The 17,933-nt window shown below is 36.8% G+C and overlaps 1 protein-coding gene across 5 annotated transcripts in view; it reads left to right on the top strand.

Annotated features, from left to right (window-relative positions):
• LOC144449898 (talin-1-like) overlaps positions 1-17,671 on the top strand; it is a 209,060-nt gene extending 191,389 nt beyond the window's left edge. For 4 of the 5 annotated variants that reach the window (XM_078140446.1, XM_078140443.1, XM_078140445.1 and 1 more), the window contains 12 exons: positions 186-355; positions 1,045-1,228; positions 3,244-3,369; positions 5,686-5,802; positions 6,383-6,568; positions 7,507-7,611; positions 8,247-8,352; positions 8,841-8,971; positions 10,836-10,961; positions 11,953-12,015; positions 12,962-13,144; positions 14,994-17,671. In XM_078140446.1, the coding sequence (XP_077996572.1) occupies positions 186-355; positions 1,045-1,228; positions 3,244-3,369; positions 5,686-5,802; positions 6,383-6,568; positions 7,507-7,611; positions 8,247-8,352; positions 8,841-8,971; positions 10,836-10,961; positions 11,953-12,015; positions 12,962-13,144; positions 14,994-15,239 (1,743 nt within the window). In that variant the 3' untranslated portion in view covers positions 15,240-17,671. The remainder of the gene's footprint in view (positions 1-185; positions 356-1,044; positions 1,229-3,243; positions 3,370-5,685; positions 5,803-6,382; positions 6,569-7,506; positions 7,612-8,246; positions 8,353-8,840; positions 8,972-10,835; positions 10,962-11,952; positions 12,016-12,961; positions 13,145-14,993) is intronic. The other variant, XM_078140447.1, reaches the window with a different exon arrangement.
• Positions 17,672-17,933: the final 262 nt, after the last annotated feature.

Here is a 17,933-nt window from a genome sequence, read left to right as displayed (position 1 = left end):
GTGTTGAACACACAGCAATCATGTAATGAACATGTAATTGGGGATTTTTTTATTTACAGTATTGTTAAAGAGTAGTGCAAAGATTTACTGATCATGTGATGGTCATGTGGGATGTATTATTATCCAATCAAATCTTTGAATTGTAGTCTTATACATTAATAACCAATCACATCTTTGATTTGCAGTCCTCCTACGTGTTAGCTGCTCTACAGGCAGGATCCCGTGGTACACAGGCCTGTATTAATGCAGCCAGCACTGTGTCTGGTATCATTGGGGACCTGGACACTACTATTATGTTTGCCACTGCTGGCACTCTAGCCAGTGAGACAGACGGAGAAACATTTGCTGATCACAGGTTAGAATTAAGAAAGAGTTTTACTGTAATAAAGTACAGCATTAGTTTGAGCAACCATACACAAATATTGCTATTATTTACACAAATCAACACTGAAACTGTTCAATACTTCAAATAGATTTAAATAAGATGAAATTAGTCAATGTTCAACGATGTTCATGCTTCCACTATGATAGCCCACAGACTTATCTTGCTGCTAGTGGATCTTCAGGTACACTTGGCTACCCTCACAATCTAAGTCCTGTGTGGCTGCAATTACATCATAGATTTATGTATAAGATATGCTTATAGCACAGTGTAACACAGCTATCTGTTGATGGCAATTTCAAACCCAAAGAAATTTCTGTCCTACCAAGGGCAAAAGTGTAGAGAGCTTCACCGAGACAATTGTCTTGGCCACCACTTTGATTATTGTATTGTGATGTGCTCACTTCAGAACCAGGCATGTACATGTGATGGTCATGTGCTTATTGTGTATTGTACATGTGATGGCCATGTTCTTAGCAAGTACTGTACATGTGATGGCCATGTTCTTAGCAAGTACTGTACATGTGATGGCCATGTTCTTAGCAAGTACTGTACATGTGATGGCCATGTTCTTAGCAAGTACTGTACATGTGATGGTCATGTTCTTAGAATGCACTGTGCATGTGATAATCATGTGTTTGTTATCATACTTTGTATTTCAGAGAACACATCTTGAAGACAGCCAAGGCATTAGTGGAAGACACCAAAACATTAGTGTCTGGTGCTGCATCAAGTCAAGAACAACTTGCTGCTGCAGCACAGTCTGCGGTCTGCACCATCACAAGATTAGCTGATGTTGTCAAACTAGGTGCAGCAAGTCTTGGTGGAGAAGGACCGGAGGCTCAGGTGAGCTGCAGTATAGCATTCTAATATGTTTACTGTATCTAGAGAAAAAACATCATGTCATTGAAACGACTCGTTTATATTCATCTGTCTTGGACGACAATCTTAGTTTCTACCCTTGCAGTGATCAAATAGCTTAGTGTATGCAAATGAGAGTATGTTTGCATATGTGCATGTATGGCGTTTGTATGCTTGAAGGATGTGCTTTGCCTTGAATTTGAATCTTATGTGAACTACTAGCCACATTAGAATGAAATGATGCCGCACATTGGATATAGAGTTACCAAACGTAGAGATGTGACATTGGGTAACAAACGTAGAGATGTAGCAGTCATTGTTTAAGTATCACAATCATGTGTGTATGTTTAGAATTCCATGTGAATTTGTATATCAAACAAACAGATTGATGGTCAGACATTGGCATACGGACTAAGCATCATTCCATCAATCTATACATCCAGACACACAATTGTGTATATATGTATATACGTATGTACATACATAACTTATTAACCTACCTACCTACCTACCTACCTACCTACCTACCTACCTACCTACCTACCTACCTACGTACGTACATCCATCCAACCATACATACATACATACATACATACATACATACATACATACATACATACATACATACGTATGTACACATACACACACACGTGCACACACACACATGCACAAACATACATGTGTGCATACAGGTAAGTAGTTATCAGCAATGTACATATATGATGATATGTAGAAGACTGTTTTGATTATAAGAAGATGAAGAAAGACATTGTAAGACAGAACTAGTGTAAGCAAAGCATGAAGTTCCTATCAAATGCATGGTGTGATAGCGTCATTTCATGTCATGACATTGGTGTGTCCCCTACCCTCTACCCCCACCCCTACCCTCTACCCCCACCCCACCACTACCAGTATGGCACTACATGTGTTACATGTGTAACCATATAGCTGAATATCCGGTTGGCCCTTATAGGAAGTCTATTTATAGGGGCTACATTATTTGACATTAAACCTACACTAGCTGTATCTGGAATATTTTTTTCAAACAGATAACCAACAATATATTCACTGAAAATTATCAAAATACCAATAATTAGACATTGTAGATGTTAATTAGAGGTTGATTTTAACCATAAGTAGTAGACTAATAGGTTGCCATCATGACAACATCAGGGTGCAGAGTTTAGGGTGTGAACCCGAAAACAATTTTGAATGGATTAATTGTACCATATTGTCTGTACAGCTGCAAAAATAGGTTTATCCATGGGTGATTAAATACTGTTCAGTGGTGTACGACATATGAGCAAATCATTTATATCTAACAACACAAATTTAAATAACCCTCCAGTTGCAGGTAGTTCAGCTTTCAATGTACTGGACAGAATAAATGTAGAACATAACATTATGTATACCACCAGAAATATCAGAAATTATTGCAACCGTATCAACAGAAATTCCATTGTTTGCTAGGGAAAAAATGATGAAACTTTATTACGACATTCAAAACTCCCATCATATCCCATAATATGCATTAATTTGGAGGCAAATGTTTATATACTAGGTCATTCTGATAAAAATGAACCAAGTTTTAGATTTGTGAGGCAAACATCAAGGATATAGAACAACATACTGCCACCTAGTGGTGACCTTATTGAGTACAATATAGCGCCACCAAGTGGTGACCCATATAAATTGTAGACAGTCGTTTTAGAGAAATTTGACATTTATGGTCGAGATATAAGAAGAACGTACCGGTACCTAATAGCTACCGGTTGCCATGGAGAAGTGATAATTTGAAGAAAATTATGCCATCTAGAGGTGGCCTATCAATAAAATGTCGCCTCATGATAGCCTTAAAAGTAAAAGCCCCTTAAGACTACTGCCACCTAGTGGTGACCTGAACACTGCCACCTAGTGGTGACCTTTGTTAACTGGGACATTCAGCTATTGGTCTCGTTTTGTCATTAACCAATCACTGTTTTACGTTTTCGTACTAACAGGTGCTGTTGATTAACGCTGTCAAGGATGTAGCCTCTGCACTTGGCGATCTCATTACCACCACAAAGATGGCCGCTGGAAAAGCTGTAAATGACCCAGCAATGATTAGACTGAAAAATTCGGCCAAGGTATAAATCTAGCAAAATCACTCGTGTTATGTAATGTGGTCACTCGTATATATCATGCGGTTAGCAGAATTTCTACGCATGCTTTGCTAAGTGTCAATATCTCTTAGTATCATGCAGAGGCAGAATGCACTATGGGATTGTTTTTGGCGCAAAAAGTAGAATTGTGCACATGGAAGTCTTGTAAAGCAAATTGTGAATGCTGCTTTCACCACAGCCAAAATTTATGTGCTGCTGTTTATGTCGGCCAAAATACAGAACTTCACCTAGCATTTACTTCAATCTGTACTACAGTTTGGTCGTGGCAAGTGTTGAACATTTCTATTGTGGTGCTGACAAGGTAATTGCTTGTAAGTCTACAAAAATTAGTTTGGTAAATAGATACATTGTATCGCACTTGGCAAGTTTATCTGTACAGGCTGAGTATGATACAATGATACATTGTTATCAGAAGTCATTAAATTAATTATGATAATAGATATATTATATCACACTTAGATATTGTACCACACTTGGATACATTGTACCACACCTAGATACATTGTACCATGCCTAGATACATTGTACCACACTTCGATACATTGTACCACACTTAGATACATTGTACAACACTTAGATACATTGTACCACACTTAGATACATTGCATTACACTTAGATACATTCTACAACACTTAGATACATTGTACCACAATAGATAAATTGTACCACACTTAGATACATTGCATTATACTTAGATACATTGCACCACACTTAGATACATTGCATTACACTTAGATACATTGCACCACACTTAGATACATTGTACCACACTTAGATACATTGTACCACAATAGATACATTGTACCACACTTCACAATCTGAGTGTGATACAGTGTATTATTGTTATCAGAACTTATATTTTTGTAGACTATTTAGCTCTTAGACTTGTTGTCACCACAATGTCAAATTCAATTTGCCCACAGTCACTGAATTGTTGTCTAGGTAGAAGCTAAAGCTAGATATGCACTGTAATGATTGCAGAGATTATTGCCTTGGTTTGGCCAAAACACTGCTGCCAAGAAAGTCAAAGTACAATTCAAGAGAGTTCAAAGTTCCAAGACAATCGCCATCCAATTCACAAATAATCAGTGTATGATACAGGACTAGTAAAAAGTCTTGGATGTCCATTTAAATATATTTACCAATATTTACATTGCAAGATGTTTACCAATATTTACATTATAAGATGTTTACCAATATCTACATTGTAAGATGTTTACCAATAGTTATATTATAGGATGTTTACCAATATTCACATAGGATGTATACAAATATTTACATAGTAAGATGTTTAACAATATTTACATTATAAGATGTTTACCAATATTTACAAGTTGTAAGATGTTTACCAATATTTACATTATAAGATGTTTACCAATATTTACATTATAAGATGTTTACCAATATTTACAAGTTGTAAGAATTATCCACAAATCAACCTTTCCGTTTGTTTGTTTCTAAGCTATCATCTCCACTGTTTACTTCCTTCTGTGTGATATCTATTTACTCTTTCCTTTCATCATTATCTTCCATAAGTTCATCTTATCTTAGACTTCCGTTACCATGGTAACTGATGCTATTATCACTCCTATACATCCAAACAGAATTTCTATAAAAGGGATAAAAGTTCAAATCGATGTATATTTTATACCTAGTCATGACATCAAATTAGAAATTAAAATGTCTGTTACAGTAATTCAACCAAGTGTTTCCTAGCAAAAGTAAAATGATCAAAGTTTGTATTTGTTGTTTTTAATTGTTGACATATTTCAGTTTCATTTTAGACTGGAAATTATTATAATAGTAGCGACCTCCAAAAAATACCAAAATTTTGATTCAACAATAATCTTAGAAGGAAATTTTGGCTTTGAAGAAGTTGTACCATTATCTCGTCTATTCCTTATCTTTTGTTCTTTATTTTGCTAAAACTTTTTTACAGACTCTTAGTCCAGAGAACAACAAAAAATACATCACAAAATAACTTACATATCACACAAAACAACTTACATATCACACAAAACAACATACATATCACACAAAATAACTTACATATCACACTAAACAACATACATATCACACAAAACAACATATATATCACACTAAACAACTTACATATCACACAATGTCAAAATATAAACAGCCAAATAGTATAGTTGGTATTTTAGGGAAAAAAGTAAATAAATGTAAACATGCTCTATTTCAAACTAAGTACTTTCGATAGAATCAAATCTCTGTGTGAGAATCAGACTTGGCATTGTTTGTATTTACTACCTATACAGGTTATGGTAACTAATGTGACATCATTGTTGAAGACTGTTAAGAGTGTTGAAGATGAGGCTGCAAGAGGAACAAGGGCATTGGAGTCAACAATTGAGATAATTGGTCAAGATGCAAGAGTAAGTGTCATTATTGTAGTCATGAAATCTTTTAAAATATGGCACAGTTTTAGTTTTCCAACTATCAGTATTGACTGCCTCATTTGCATAAACAAAGATATTTAATGATCAGTATGTCCTGATCAACAACACCCTCATCCTCATTTGCATATGTTGTCTTTTCTATTCAGATATTCAATAGTCAGCTTAGTTGATCAGTAGAATTACAAAGATTATAATGCACAGGTAAACTTAGTAAAGAATATTGACTGTTCAATATGTCCTGATCAACTACCCTCATTCTTATTTGCATATGTTGTTTGTTTGTTTGTTTGATTTCTCTTTTCTATTCAGATATGGATTCCAAAAATCCTAAAATTATTAACTTGATACAAAGTGAAATTACTGCATTTATATGTTATTTCTTGGAAGCCTTCGATTAACGTTCATACACAGATCACAAATCTATCTCCATACTGTATTCTAGGTCTTAGATTCACATTCATGTGCATATTCACAATTCTACCTATTCTCTGTTTTAATCTTAAGATTCTGTCTCAGATACAAATTCACACAATCTTATCTCCATATTTTCGTCTAGGCTTTTGATTCACCTGGTATCCCAGGTAGAACTGTAACTCCAGAAGAACTTATCAGAGCTACTAAACCAGTTACCCTGGCAACTGCTAAAGCTGTTGCTGCTGGCAACTCATGTCGTCAAGATGATGTCATAGCAACATCAAACATGGGACGTAAAGCAATTGCTGAGTTGATCATAGTTGTGAAAGTAAGTCTTTTTTTGTATTAAATGAAAATAATATACTACATGGTGGACATCAACAAACCTATGAAAAATAATATACTACATGGTGGACATCAACAAACCTATGAAAATAATATACTACATGGTGGACATAAACAAACCTATGAAAAATAATATACTACATGGTGGACATCAACAAACCTATGAAAATAATATACTACATAGTGGACATAAACAAACCTATGAAAATAATATACTACATGGTGGACATAAACAAACCTATGAAAATAATATACTACATGGTGGACATAAACAAACCTGATAAGAGAAACAGATTTCCCTGTATCTTGAACAAATTAGGGAACAATATAGGATAGTACTAAGAATAAGTGCTGGTACCATCTCATACTGTCCATCTGCACCTGGGGTCCTATCCAATGTCCACCTGCCATTAGTGTCATCTCATCCTGTCCATCTGCCCCTGGGGTCCTATCACATGTCCACCTGCCATTAGTGTCATCTCATCCTGTCCATCTGCCCCTGGGGACCCATCTTTACTGTCCACCTGTCATAGGTACCCAGTATCTGCTCCTGGTACCCCTTCACATGTCTGCATTGTGATTAGGGACCCATCTCTTGTCCATTTCCCACTTGGGAACTATATCTGTTATCTATCTGCCACTGGTGCCCAACACCTGCCAGCTGGTACACCCACCTGCCCACTCCCACCCTCCCCCAAGCAATATTTTTCTTAGTAAAGTGATGTGAAGTATGCTTTATTTGATATACATTGTCTTGTATTATTCATGTTACAGGGTGCATTGCTTATTTGATATACATTGTCTTGTATTATTCATGGTACAGGGTGCATTACTTATTTGATGTACATTGCCTTGTATTATTCATGTTACAGGGTGCATTACTTATTTGATGTACATTGTCTTGTATTATTCATGTTGCAGGGTGCAGCATCAGGGGCTGAATCAATAGAGTTAAAAGAACGTACAATTTTAACAGGAAGAGAATGTACCTATGCCTACAAGGATCTCCTGGAACATGTACAGGAGGTATGTCATCCCCAGTGTTCATTTCAATACTACCTATGCCTACAAGGACCTCCTAGAATATATGGTGTTCCTTTCAATACTATGTATGCCTACTAGGACCTCCTAGAATATATGGTGTTCCTTTCAATACTATGTATGCCTACTAGGACCTCCTAGAATATATGGTGTTCCTTTCAATACTGTGTATGCCTACAAGGACCTCCTAGAATATATGGTGTTCCTTTCAATACTATGTATGCCTACAAGGACCTCCTAGAATATATGGTGTTCCTTTCAATACTATGTATGCCCACAAGGACCTCCTAGAATATATGGTGTTTCTTTCAATACTACGTATGCCCACAAGGACCTCCTTGAATATCTGGTGTACCTCTCATTATTATTAGTTCATGAAAATTCCGACCCATTCTCAGAATTGTAGATTCCAATATGGACATTGAATAATGTCCAACTCTGTGGGAAAGTAACAGTTTGTCAATTTCCTTGAAAAAAAGATGGTGAACACTTTGATAAGTTCAAAAGGAACAGAAATAACCTTTATCATTGCTAAATCTGGAGAGAATTCTTTAATTGTTTTTAGGGATATAAGCAGGAAAGTTTGTTTTTGGATCTCATATTGTTTTCATTTTACACAGATAATACAAAGACCAACAATAGAGGCAAAACAGAGATTGGTTGAATACTCCAAAAAAGTGGCTACATCAGTGGGTGAGCTTGTCCAATGTGCTGAGGCTCTGAAAGGTATGAATGTCATTAGCATATTAAGTTATTAGGAACATCTGGACTCACTTTCTACACCTTTGTTGTGTAACAATAATTGTTAACAATCACTGGTATTGCATATTTAATAATAGGCAAATTTTTCTTTTATTTTACTACAGTGAACCACCACTGATTGAGTATGAAAAGTAACAAATATTGAATAAAAGTACAATAATTTGCATATATTTACATTTTATCAAATGAATATCAGCTGTGATTGGATGGATCATGAAGACCCACATGTTATGACATAGCATCAAGTACATTAATTTGTATATACTTACATGTTATCAAATGTATTTCAGGCTCTGATTGGGTGGATCCTGAAGACATAGAATCAAGTTCATAAATTTGCGTATATTTACATGTTATCAAATGTATTTCAGGCTCTGATTGGGTGGTTCCTGAAGACATAGAATCAAGTTCATAAATTTGCATATATTTACTTGTTATCAAATGTATTTCAGGCTCTGATTGGGTGGATCCTGAAGACCCACATGTTATTGCAGAGAATGAATTATTATCAGCTGCGTCTTCCATTGAAGCTGCAGCAAGAAAACTGCAACAACTCAGACCAAGAGAACAAACCAAATACAGAGTAAGTAGACATACAAATATTAGATATATGCCAATAGCAATGAGATATGTGAGGGTAGCTGATTGATATTTGCCTGTAGCCATGTGATATGTGAGGGTAGCTGATTGATATTTGCCTGTAGCCATGTGATATGTGAGGGTAGCTGATTGATATTTGCATGTAGCAATGTGATATGTGAGGATAGCTGATTGATATTTGCTTGTAGCAATGTGATATGTGTGATATATACTAGTTGGTGTATGATATGTTTTAGTACTGCGTTTGATATGTACTAGTAACTGTTTGATGTATGTTACTAGCTGTGTGATGAATGCCACTAATTGTTTGATAGTTGCTAGTAACGGTTTGATATGTACCAATAGCCATGTGATATGTACCAATAGCCATGTGATATGTACCAATAGCCATGTGATATGTACTGTACCAGCCACTGCAATATATTCCAAGAGCTGTTTGATAAGTACCAGTAGCTGTTTGATAAGTACCAGTAGCTGTTTGATAAGTACCAGTCGCTGTTTGATAAGTACCAGTAGCTGTTTGATAAGTACCAATAGCTGTTAGCTGTTTGATAAGTACCAGTAGCTGTTTGATAAGTACCAGTCGCTGTTTGATAAGTACCAGTAGCTGTTTGATAAGTACCAGTAGCTGTTTGATAAGTACCAGTAGCTGTTTGATAAGTACCAGTAGCTGTTAGCTGTTTGATAAGTACCAGTAGCTGTTAGCTGTTTGATAAGTACCAGTAGCTGTTTGATAAGTACCAGTCGCTGTTTGATAAGTACCAGTAGCTGTTTGATAAGTACCAGTCGCTGTTTGATAAGTACCAGTAGCTGTTTGATAAGTACCAGTAGCTGTTAGCTGTTTGATAAGTACCAGTAGCTGTTTGATAAGTACCAGTCGCTGTTTGATAAGTACCAGTAGCTGTTTGATAAGTACCAGTAGCTGTTTGATAAGTACCAGTAGCTGTTTGATAAGTACCAGTAGCTGTTAGCTGTTTGATAAGTACCAGTAGCTGTTTGATAAGTACCAGTCGCTGTTTGATAAGTACCAGTAGCTGTTTGATAAGTACCAGTAGCTGTTTGATAAGTACCAGTAGCTGTTTGATATGTTTGTTATTTGGTTGGTAATGTTGTCCAATCAACCAGTATCAGACATATATCAACAACTGCTGGAAATATACATCATGATGGAGAGAGAAGGGAAGAAGATGACGAAGAAGATACTAAAACTGAAATTTAATAGGTGTGTGTGTGTGTGTGTGTGTGTGTGTGTGTCTGTGTGTGTGTGTGTGTGTGTGTGTACGTGCGTGCATATGCGCATGCATGTGTATGTGTATGTGTATGTGTGTATGTTTATGTGTATATGTATGTGTGTATGTACATGTATGTGTGTGTATGTATGCATGTGTGTGTGTGTGTGTGTGTGTGTGTGTATGTGTGTGTGTGTGTATGTGTTTGTATGTCTATATGTGGTACAGCAAGAATTAGGACCATAAAGTTGACCACTAAATGTATTCTGTTAGTGTTAGTGAGTGAAAAGAAATGATGTCCAAGCATGAAAACAATATAAACTGAGAGTGGTAGATGTACATGTATGTTGACATAGAGAGAAAAAAGATGGGGTAGGACCCAAGATGATAGCAAAGAAAGAAAGTTTAATATCATCATTGGAAGAAGGGGTTATACCGGTAATACGGTTCAAAGTTTACAGTAAAGGCAAAGGTCACAGTTGGGGTCACAGGTTATTGCTATATATGATATTGGATACGAACAGTGTTATCAATGTTGCCATGGTAACTAATTTTATAATTCTGATGTTTCTGTAATAACTTTTGTTGTTTTTAAAATGTATGGCATTTTTTTTACAGGAAGCTGACGAGAACTTAGACTTTGCTGAACAAATTTTAGAAGCTGCTAAAGCAATTGCGTCAGCAACTAGTGTTTTGGTGAAAGCTGCATCAGCCGCTCAGAGAGAATTGGTGGCTCAAGGAAAGGTAAGTTATGTTATGGAAAAAACTTAGGGTTGGTGGCAGTGTGGTGGTGGTGGTTGTAGTAGTAGTGTGGTGGTGGTGGTTTGGGTGGTAGTAGTGTGGTGGTGGTGGTTATAGTGGTATGGTAGTATGTGTTTTGGGTGGTGGTAGTGGTGGTATAGTAGTGTGTGGTGGTATGGAAGTGTGTGGTTTGGGTGGTAGAAGTGTGGTAGTGGTGGTGGTGGTGATATGGTTGTGTGTGGTTTGGGTGGTATTGTATGGTGGTAGTGTATGATAGTGGTATTGGTATGGTGGTGGTGGTAGTATATGATTTGGGTGGTATTGGTAGTGATGTGGGTACTGGTTGTGGTGCTGTTGGTGGTAGTTTATGGTTAGGGGTGGTGATGGTACAAGGTGTGATGTTGGTGGTGTATGGTTTGGGTGGTAGCAGTGATGGTGGTGGTTGTGGTAGGAGTGGTATTGATGGTAATGGTGTGGATGGTGGTTGTGGTATTGTTGGTGTGGTAGTGTGATTGTGGTGGTGGTGGTGGTGGTGGTGGTGTTGTATGGTACATGTGGTGGTGGTGTATGGTACATGTGGTGCTGTTGATGGTGTCATACAGTAAGGGTTGTATTGGTGGTGATGATGTGGGTGATAGTTGTAGTGCTGTTAGTGGTAGGGGTGGTTGTGATGCTGTTAGTGGTAGGGGTGGTTGTGATGCTGTTAGTGGTAGGGGTGGTTGTGATGCTGTTAGTGGTAGGGGTGGTTGTGCTTGATAGTAGGGTGGTGGTGAAGTCAGTGCAGATTGTGATGCTGTTTGAGGTGGTGTCCAATGGTGCAGATTGTGATGCTGTTTGAGGTGGTGTCCAATGGCGCAGATTGTGATGCTATTTGAGGTGGTGTCCAATAGGAGAGATAGTAAATATATCATACATATACACATCTCCCAGTCACTATGACACACCACTCACAATACTTAGTTCTAATTGTTTATATGACCTGTTTACTTTATAGATTGGTGCTATACCTGCTAATGCCTATGATGATGGACAGTGGTCACTTGGACTCATATCGGCTGTAAGTATTATATATCCTGCATACATTTGTTACTGCTTTCGGCAAACAGAGCAAGTTTGAAATCAGCTGCCTTAATTTGATATCCTCCCACAATACATCTGGTTGAACTTGACATCCTCCCACAATACATCTGGTTGGACTTGACATCCTCCCACAATACATCTGGTTGAACTTGACATCCTCCCACAATACATCTGGTTGGACTTGACATCCTCCCACAATACATCTGGTTGGACTTGACATCCTCCCACAATACATCTGGTTGGACTTGACATCCTCCCACAATACATCTGGTTGAACTTGACATCCTCCCACAATACATCTGGTTGGACTTGACATCCTCCCACAATACATCTGGTTGAACTTGACATCCTCCCACAATACATCTTGGTGGACTTGACATCCTCCCACAATACATCTGGTTGGACTTGACATCCTCCCACAATACATCTGGTTGGACTTGACATCCTCCCACAATACATCTGGTTGGACTTGACATCCTCCCACAATACATCTGGTTGAACTTGACATCCTCCCACAATACATCTGGTTGAACTTGACATCCTCCCACAATACATCTGGTTGGACTTGACATCCTCCCACAATACATCTGGTTGGACTTGACATCCTCCCACAATACATCTGGTTGAACTTGACATCCTCCCACAATACATCTGGTTGGACTTGACATCCTCCCACAATACATCTGGTTGGACTTGACATCCTCCCACAATACATCTGGTTGGACTTGACATCCTCCCACAATACATCTGGTTGAACTTGACATCCTCCCACAATACATCTGGTTGGACTTGACATCCTCCCACAATACATCTGGTTGGACTTGACATCCTCCCACAATACATCTGGTTAAACTTGACATGTAGCATTCTATCAGTCAAAAGAGATAACTTTAAAATTACATGTATCTTTTGTTTTCATACAGGCTCGTAGAGTTGCCGTGGCAACCAATAACCTGTGTGAGGCTGCAAATTCTGCGGTACAAGGCAATGCAAGTGAGGAGCGACTGATATCGTCTGCCAAAGCTGTAGCTAGTTCTACAGCTCAACTATTAGTTGCTTGTAAAGTGAAAGCAGACACATTTAGTGAACCAATGAGAAGGCTGCAGGTGAGTAGTCATTCATACTCTGACACAAATTTTGTTTCAGCAAAACATTTATTGTTTTTATTCAACTTTATTTTTCGGGGAAAAAAAGAACTCAACAACACTCAAAAGATCACATAGCGTAAATAGACAGAAACAAAATTAAATGTACACAAAAACTTATGTGTATGTATCATTTGTTTTCTTGTAGTCTGCTGGCAACATGCCAATAATAATTGGCATAAAGCCAATATAAGAACTGGCATATTGCCAATAATTATTGGAATAGAGCCAGTGGGAGCTGGCAACTTGCCAATAAAATATTTTTAGTCCCCGCGGACGAAGTCCGGAACGGGGACTTATGGATTGGGTTCTGTCTGTCCGTGTGTCCGTGCGTCCGTCCATCCGCAGCTGTTTCTTGGAGATGCCTGGACCGATTTTTTTCAAACTTGGTACAGGGGCAACATACTATGGCATACATATGCACGTCAATTTGTTTTATGATACGATCCAATATGGCCGCCTAGCAACCATTTTGTTTGCGAATTTTCCCTGTCCAGAGCCATAACTCAGACATGCTTTAACAGATCTCATTCAAAGTTGGTATTAGGACAGTGTTCTATGACATACATGTGCATATTCATTGTTGTCATGATACGATCCAATATGGCCGCCTAGCAGCCATTTTGTTTGTGAATTTTCATGTCCAAAGCCATAACTCAGACATGCTTGAACAGATCTCATTCAAAGTTGGTATTAGGACAGTGTTCTATGACATACATGTGCATATCCATTTTCATTGTGATACGATCCAATATGGCTGCCTGGTAGCCATTTTGTTTGTGAATTTTCATGTCCAAAGCCATAACTCAGACATGCTTGAACAGATCTCATTCAAAGTTGGTATTAGGACAGTGTTCTATGACATACATGTGTATATCCATTTTCATCGTGATACGATCCAATATGGCTGCCTGCCAGCCATTTTGTTTGTGAATTTTCCATGTCCAAAGCCATAACTCAGACATGCTTAAACAGATCTCATTCAAAGTTGGTATTTGGACAGTGTTCTATGACATACATGTGCATATCCATTTTCATTGTGATACAATCCAATATGGCTGCCTGGCAGCCATTTTGTTTGCGAATTTTCATGTCCAAAGCCATAACTCAGACATGCTTGAACAGATCTCATTTAAAGTTGGTATTAGGACAGTGTTCTATGACATACATGTGCATATCCATTTTCGTCGTGATACGATCAAATATGGCTGCCTGGCAGCCATTTTGTTTGTGAATTTTCCATGTCCAAAGCCATAACTCAGACTCCATTTTCATCGTGATATGATCCCCTATATCCAACCAATCCTTTATTGTTGGAGGCATATTCCATGTCCAACAAGCACACACAACATATCTAAGTCTGTTTGTTTTAGGTTCACAAATGTTGTTGCGTGATCAGAGTAGTGATAATTCCTTAAAACCCAATTATAGCGGGGACTATGTCATTCTCAATGACTTGTTATTGGCATTTTAGCCTGATAACTTATTCTAAGTATAAACATTGTCGTAGAAGGGCCATCACTGTCATTATTAGATTATTACAACTACTGTAAAACCTAAATATTATATCTGTGCATTATTTGTTTTCTCCTAGGCTGCTGGTATTGCAGTGAAACGTACTTCAGATAACCTTGTAACGGCACTGTTATCTTGCAACTTGCCAATAAGATGTTTTTATTGGCATTTTAGCCTGATAACTTATTCTAAGTATAAACATTGTCGTAGAAGGGCAATCACTGTCATTTATTAGATTATTACAAACACTGTAAAACCTAAATATTATATCTGTGCATTATTTGTTTTCTCCTAGGCTGCTGGTAATGCAGTGAAACGTGCTTCAGATAACCTTGTGAGGTCAGCACAAGCAGCAGCTGAGTGGGTTGAGGAGAGACCAGGTGTTGAACTCAATCAACGAATGGTTGGAAGTATTGCGCAAGAAATACAGGCACAAGAAATTATTTTGATGAAAGAGAAAGAATTGGAAACTGCAAGGAAACAACTCGCAATAATCAGACAAGCCAAATACAAAAATAGACCTCAAGATGATTCCGATTGAGTATCTTAAACATCCCTCTTAAAAGTGGTATATTCCATATTTTGACAATACAGGAAGGAACCATTAGTTACAAGGGGTGGGGCAGATTATGACAACATAGAATATCTATTGACTAGATTCATAGATAATGGTTAAACAACGAATGTATATAAAAATAGGAATATACCACTTTGTTGAGGGTAGATACTGCTTTGAAAAGAGGGACTTTTACAATTTTGTTAGTAGAGGGAAAACATTTACATGTAACTTGTGAACAAACGATGATTTATATGCAAAGATTGTGACGTGGCTTCCATAATGATAAAGTGGGATTTTTTACAAATCAAGGTGTCTATCCAATAAATTTCTTCTATTCTTCCTTGGTGGTAAGGTCTCTTCTATTCCCACTCTCTGCTCTGTGAAATTTTGGAATGAGTTACTTTTCTTACCTGATTGATAATTTGTTACGAGAAACCTCGAAAAACAAAATTAATTGGTAACAAATCAGTAGGAATTGGCAGTATGCCAGCACAAATTGGCATCCAGCCAAAAGAAATTGGCAACTTGCCAACATAATTGGCATCCAGCCAATAGAAAATGACATGAAGCAAATAGAAGTTGGCAGTATGCCAATATAATTAGCATGCAGTTAATAGGTCATGGCAACTTGCCAATAACATGTTTCTATCTTCAGTACTAACAGCACACTGCCGCTTCTTACACTAAATACAGTAAACAAATACTAATACAACATTATCTTCGGTTTTTGTGAAAACAAAGAAACTTCTGCATGGTTTATTTTTGTGTGATAATTCTTTTTCGTACTTTGTAAGAAAAATTTTAAAAACAAATAATGAAATCTGCTGATTAAAATGTAGAATGAATTTTTAGCAGAAAACAATATGTAGTGATTTACTAGTGTATTGTAAACATTGTAACATTGTAGCAATATTTCAGTGTATTGTAACAACTCATTACGATTTTTGAAAACGGTTACTAATTTGAGGCCGAAAAGGTTACTAAGATGGCAAATGTATAGCACCATCTTGTGGTCAAAGTGTGAATGCTCTTGTTTTTATTTGAGAGCGGGGATGTTGCCCTGGTAACACATATCATGTAGCCAAGGACCGTAGATGTAGAATGAAATATGTAGACTTAAATAAACTGGAGGTAGAGTGAAAAGTTTCACTCTTTAGTGGCAGTAAACAAAAACATTATTTTGACTAGCCATCAACTGCTTATTTGACAGAAAGCAATTTAACATTGCCTTATTTTCTATAATAAAACAATAAAAGCTAATTCTGTATTGTATAGCTAATTTTTGCCGTCATATGTTATTTTGATTAGAATTTTTGTCGTATTTCTTTAATTGTGTTTGTAAACATGGAGGTAGTTGTCATGGTGATAACACTTTTCTAAGGTTAATTGGTGAAAAGTTTGAGTAGATTTTGGACAATATAGTTTATGCAAATATGTAAATGGAAGGAGTGATAGCTCTAAAAATTGATAAAATAAATAAAAACGAGGTGTTTTACTACAAGATTGTCTCTTTAAAAATCACTTGGTTTGACAGTGTCTTTGATACACCCTGCCAGTCTGAATAGAGAGTTTCATAAACACTGAACTCGTTCATTTTTAGTTTGAAAATCTTTTCCTTAGAAATGACATATTATACTCAGCAAGATAATCTGTGGTTACAGACAACTTTCTATGGTCTTTGTTTTGAGGATCATCTTCTTTTTAAAAAAACAAACAATTTTTGCATTTGTTTCAATGATGTCATCATAGCAAAGTAATGATATGGTTAATTAGTGATGTCATCACAACATAATGATGTCATAGCAAATTAGTGATGTCATCAAATGTAATGATGTCATAGCAAATTAGTGATGTCATCAAATGTAATGATGTCATAGCAAATTAGTGATGTCATCAAAATGTAACGATGTCATGGCAAATTGACGATCACCGTAAAAAAATGACATCATTGCAAATTGATGAGGTCATCATAGCCATGATTTACATCCAGTGTCTTCTGCAGTTTATGTAATGTTAGTCATTTCCATTCAAAAAAAGCCACAAATTTACCACAGATTGATTGACATGGAACATTTCATGAACAGAATTTCAAATTTCAACCACTGATTCCCATATTGAGTCAGCAATGTTTTCCACAAGTTACTTTAATATCAGAGTCATAGTTTTCCTATCCAGTATGACATAGAATAAAAGAAACAGTGGTAAGTGAGAATGAAGATTTCATGGATATTTTAATGATAGTGGGAAATAAAGATTTTGAAAGACAATATTCAGAATGTAGAAAGGCAATGCTCAACTGCATCACCTTTATACTGGTTGTCATAGTAACCTGGTGTATCCAAGGGAAACGCCTACCTCCATTATGAACATTTTATAGCTAGAAAGCTCTCCAAATAAAACATCATTTATCAGAATATTTCAATTGTTGAAGTGTTGGTTTATTTAGCTTTCAATGGACAAAGTCCCTACACATTTTCCAACACCCAGTAACTTTTATTTAGTGGTGTATAAACCTATTTATGAGTACCATCAGAAATGAGAAAAAAAATGCATACTTCGTACGCCTAAAGTTTAATAGTGACGCTCTAAAATATCAATATTGTTTGTCGTCTGCACTACACTCCTGTGTATGTGTCATGGGGACAATGTAACAAATAAATTCAAAACTTTGTACTG

The sequence above is a fragment of the Glandiceps talaboti genome, chromosome 19 (genome assembly GCF_964340395.1).
Source record: "Glandiceps talaboti chromosome 19, keGlaTala1.1, whole genome shotgun sequence".
NCBI classification, from domain to species: domain Eukaryota; kingdom Metazoa; phylum Hemichordata; class Enteropneusta; family Spengelidae; genus Glandiceps; species Glandiceps talaboti.
Note: the sequence above shows the minus strand (reverse complement) of the source record. Positions and strands in the feature narration are given on the sequence as shown.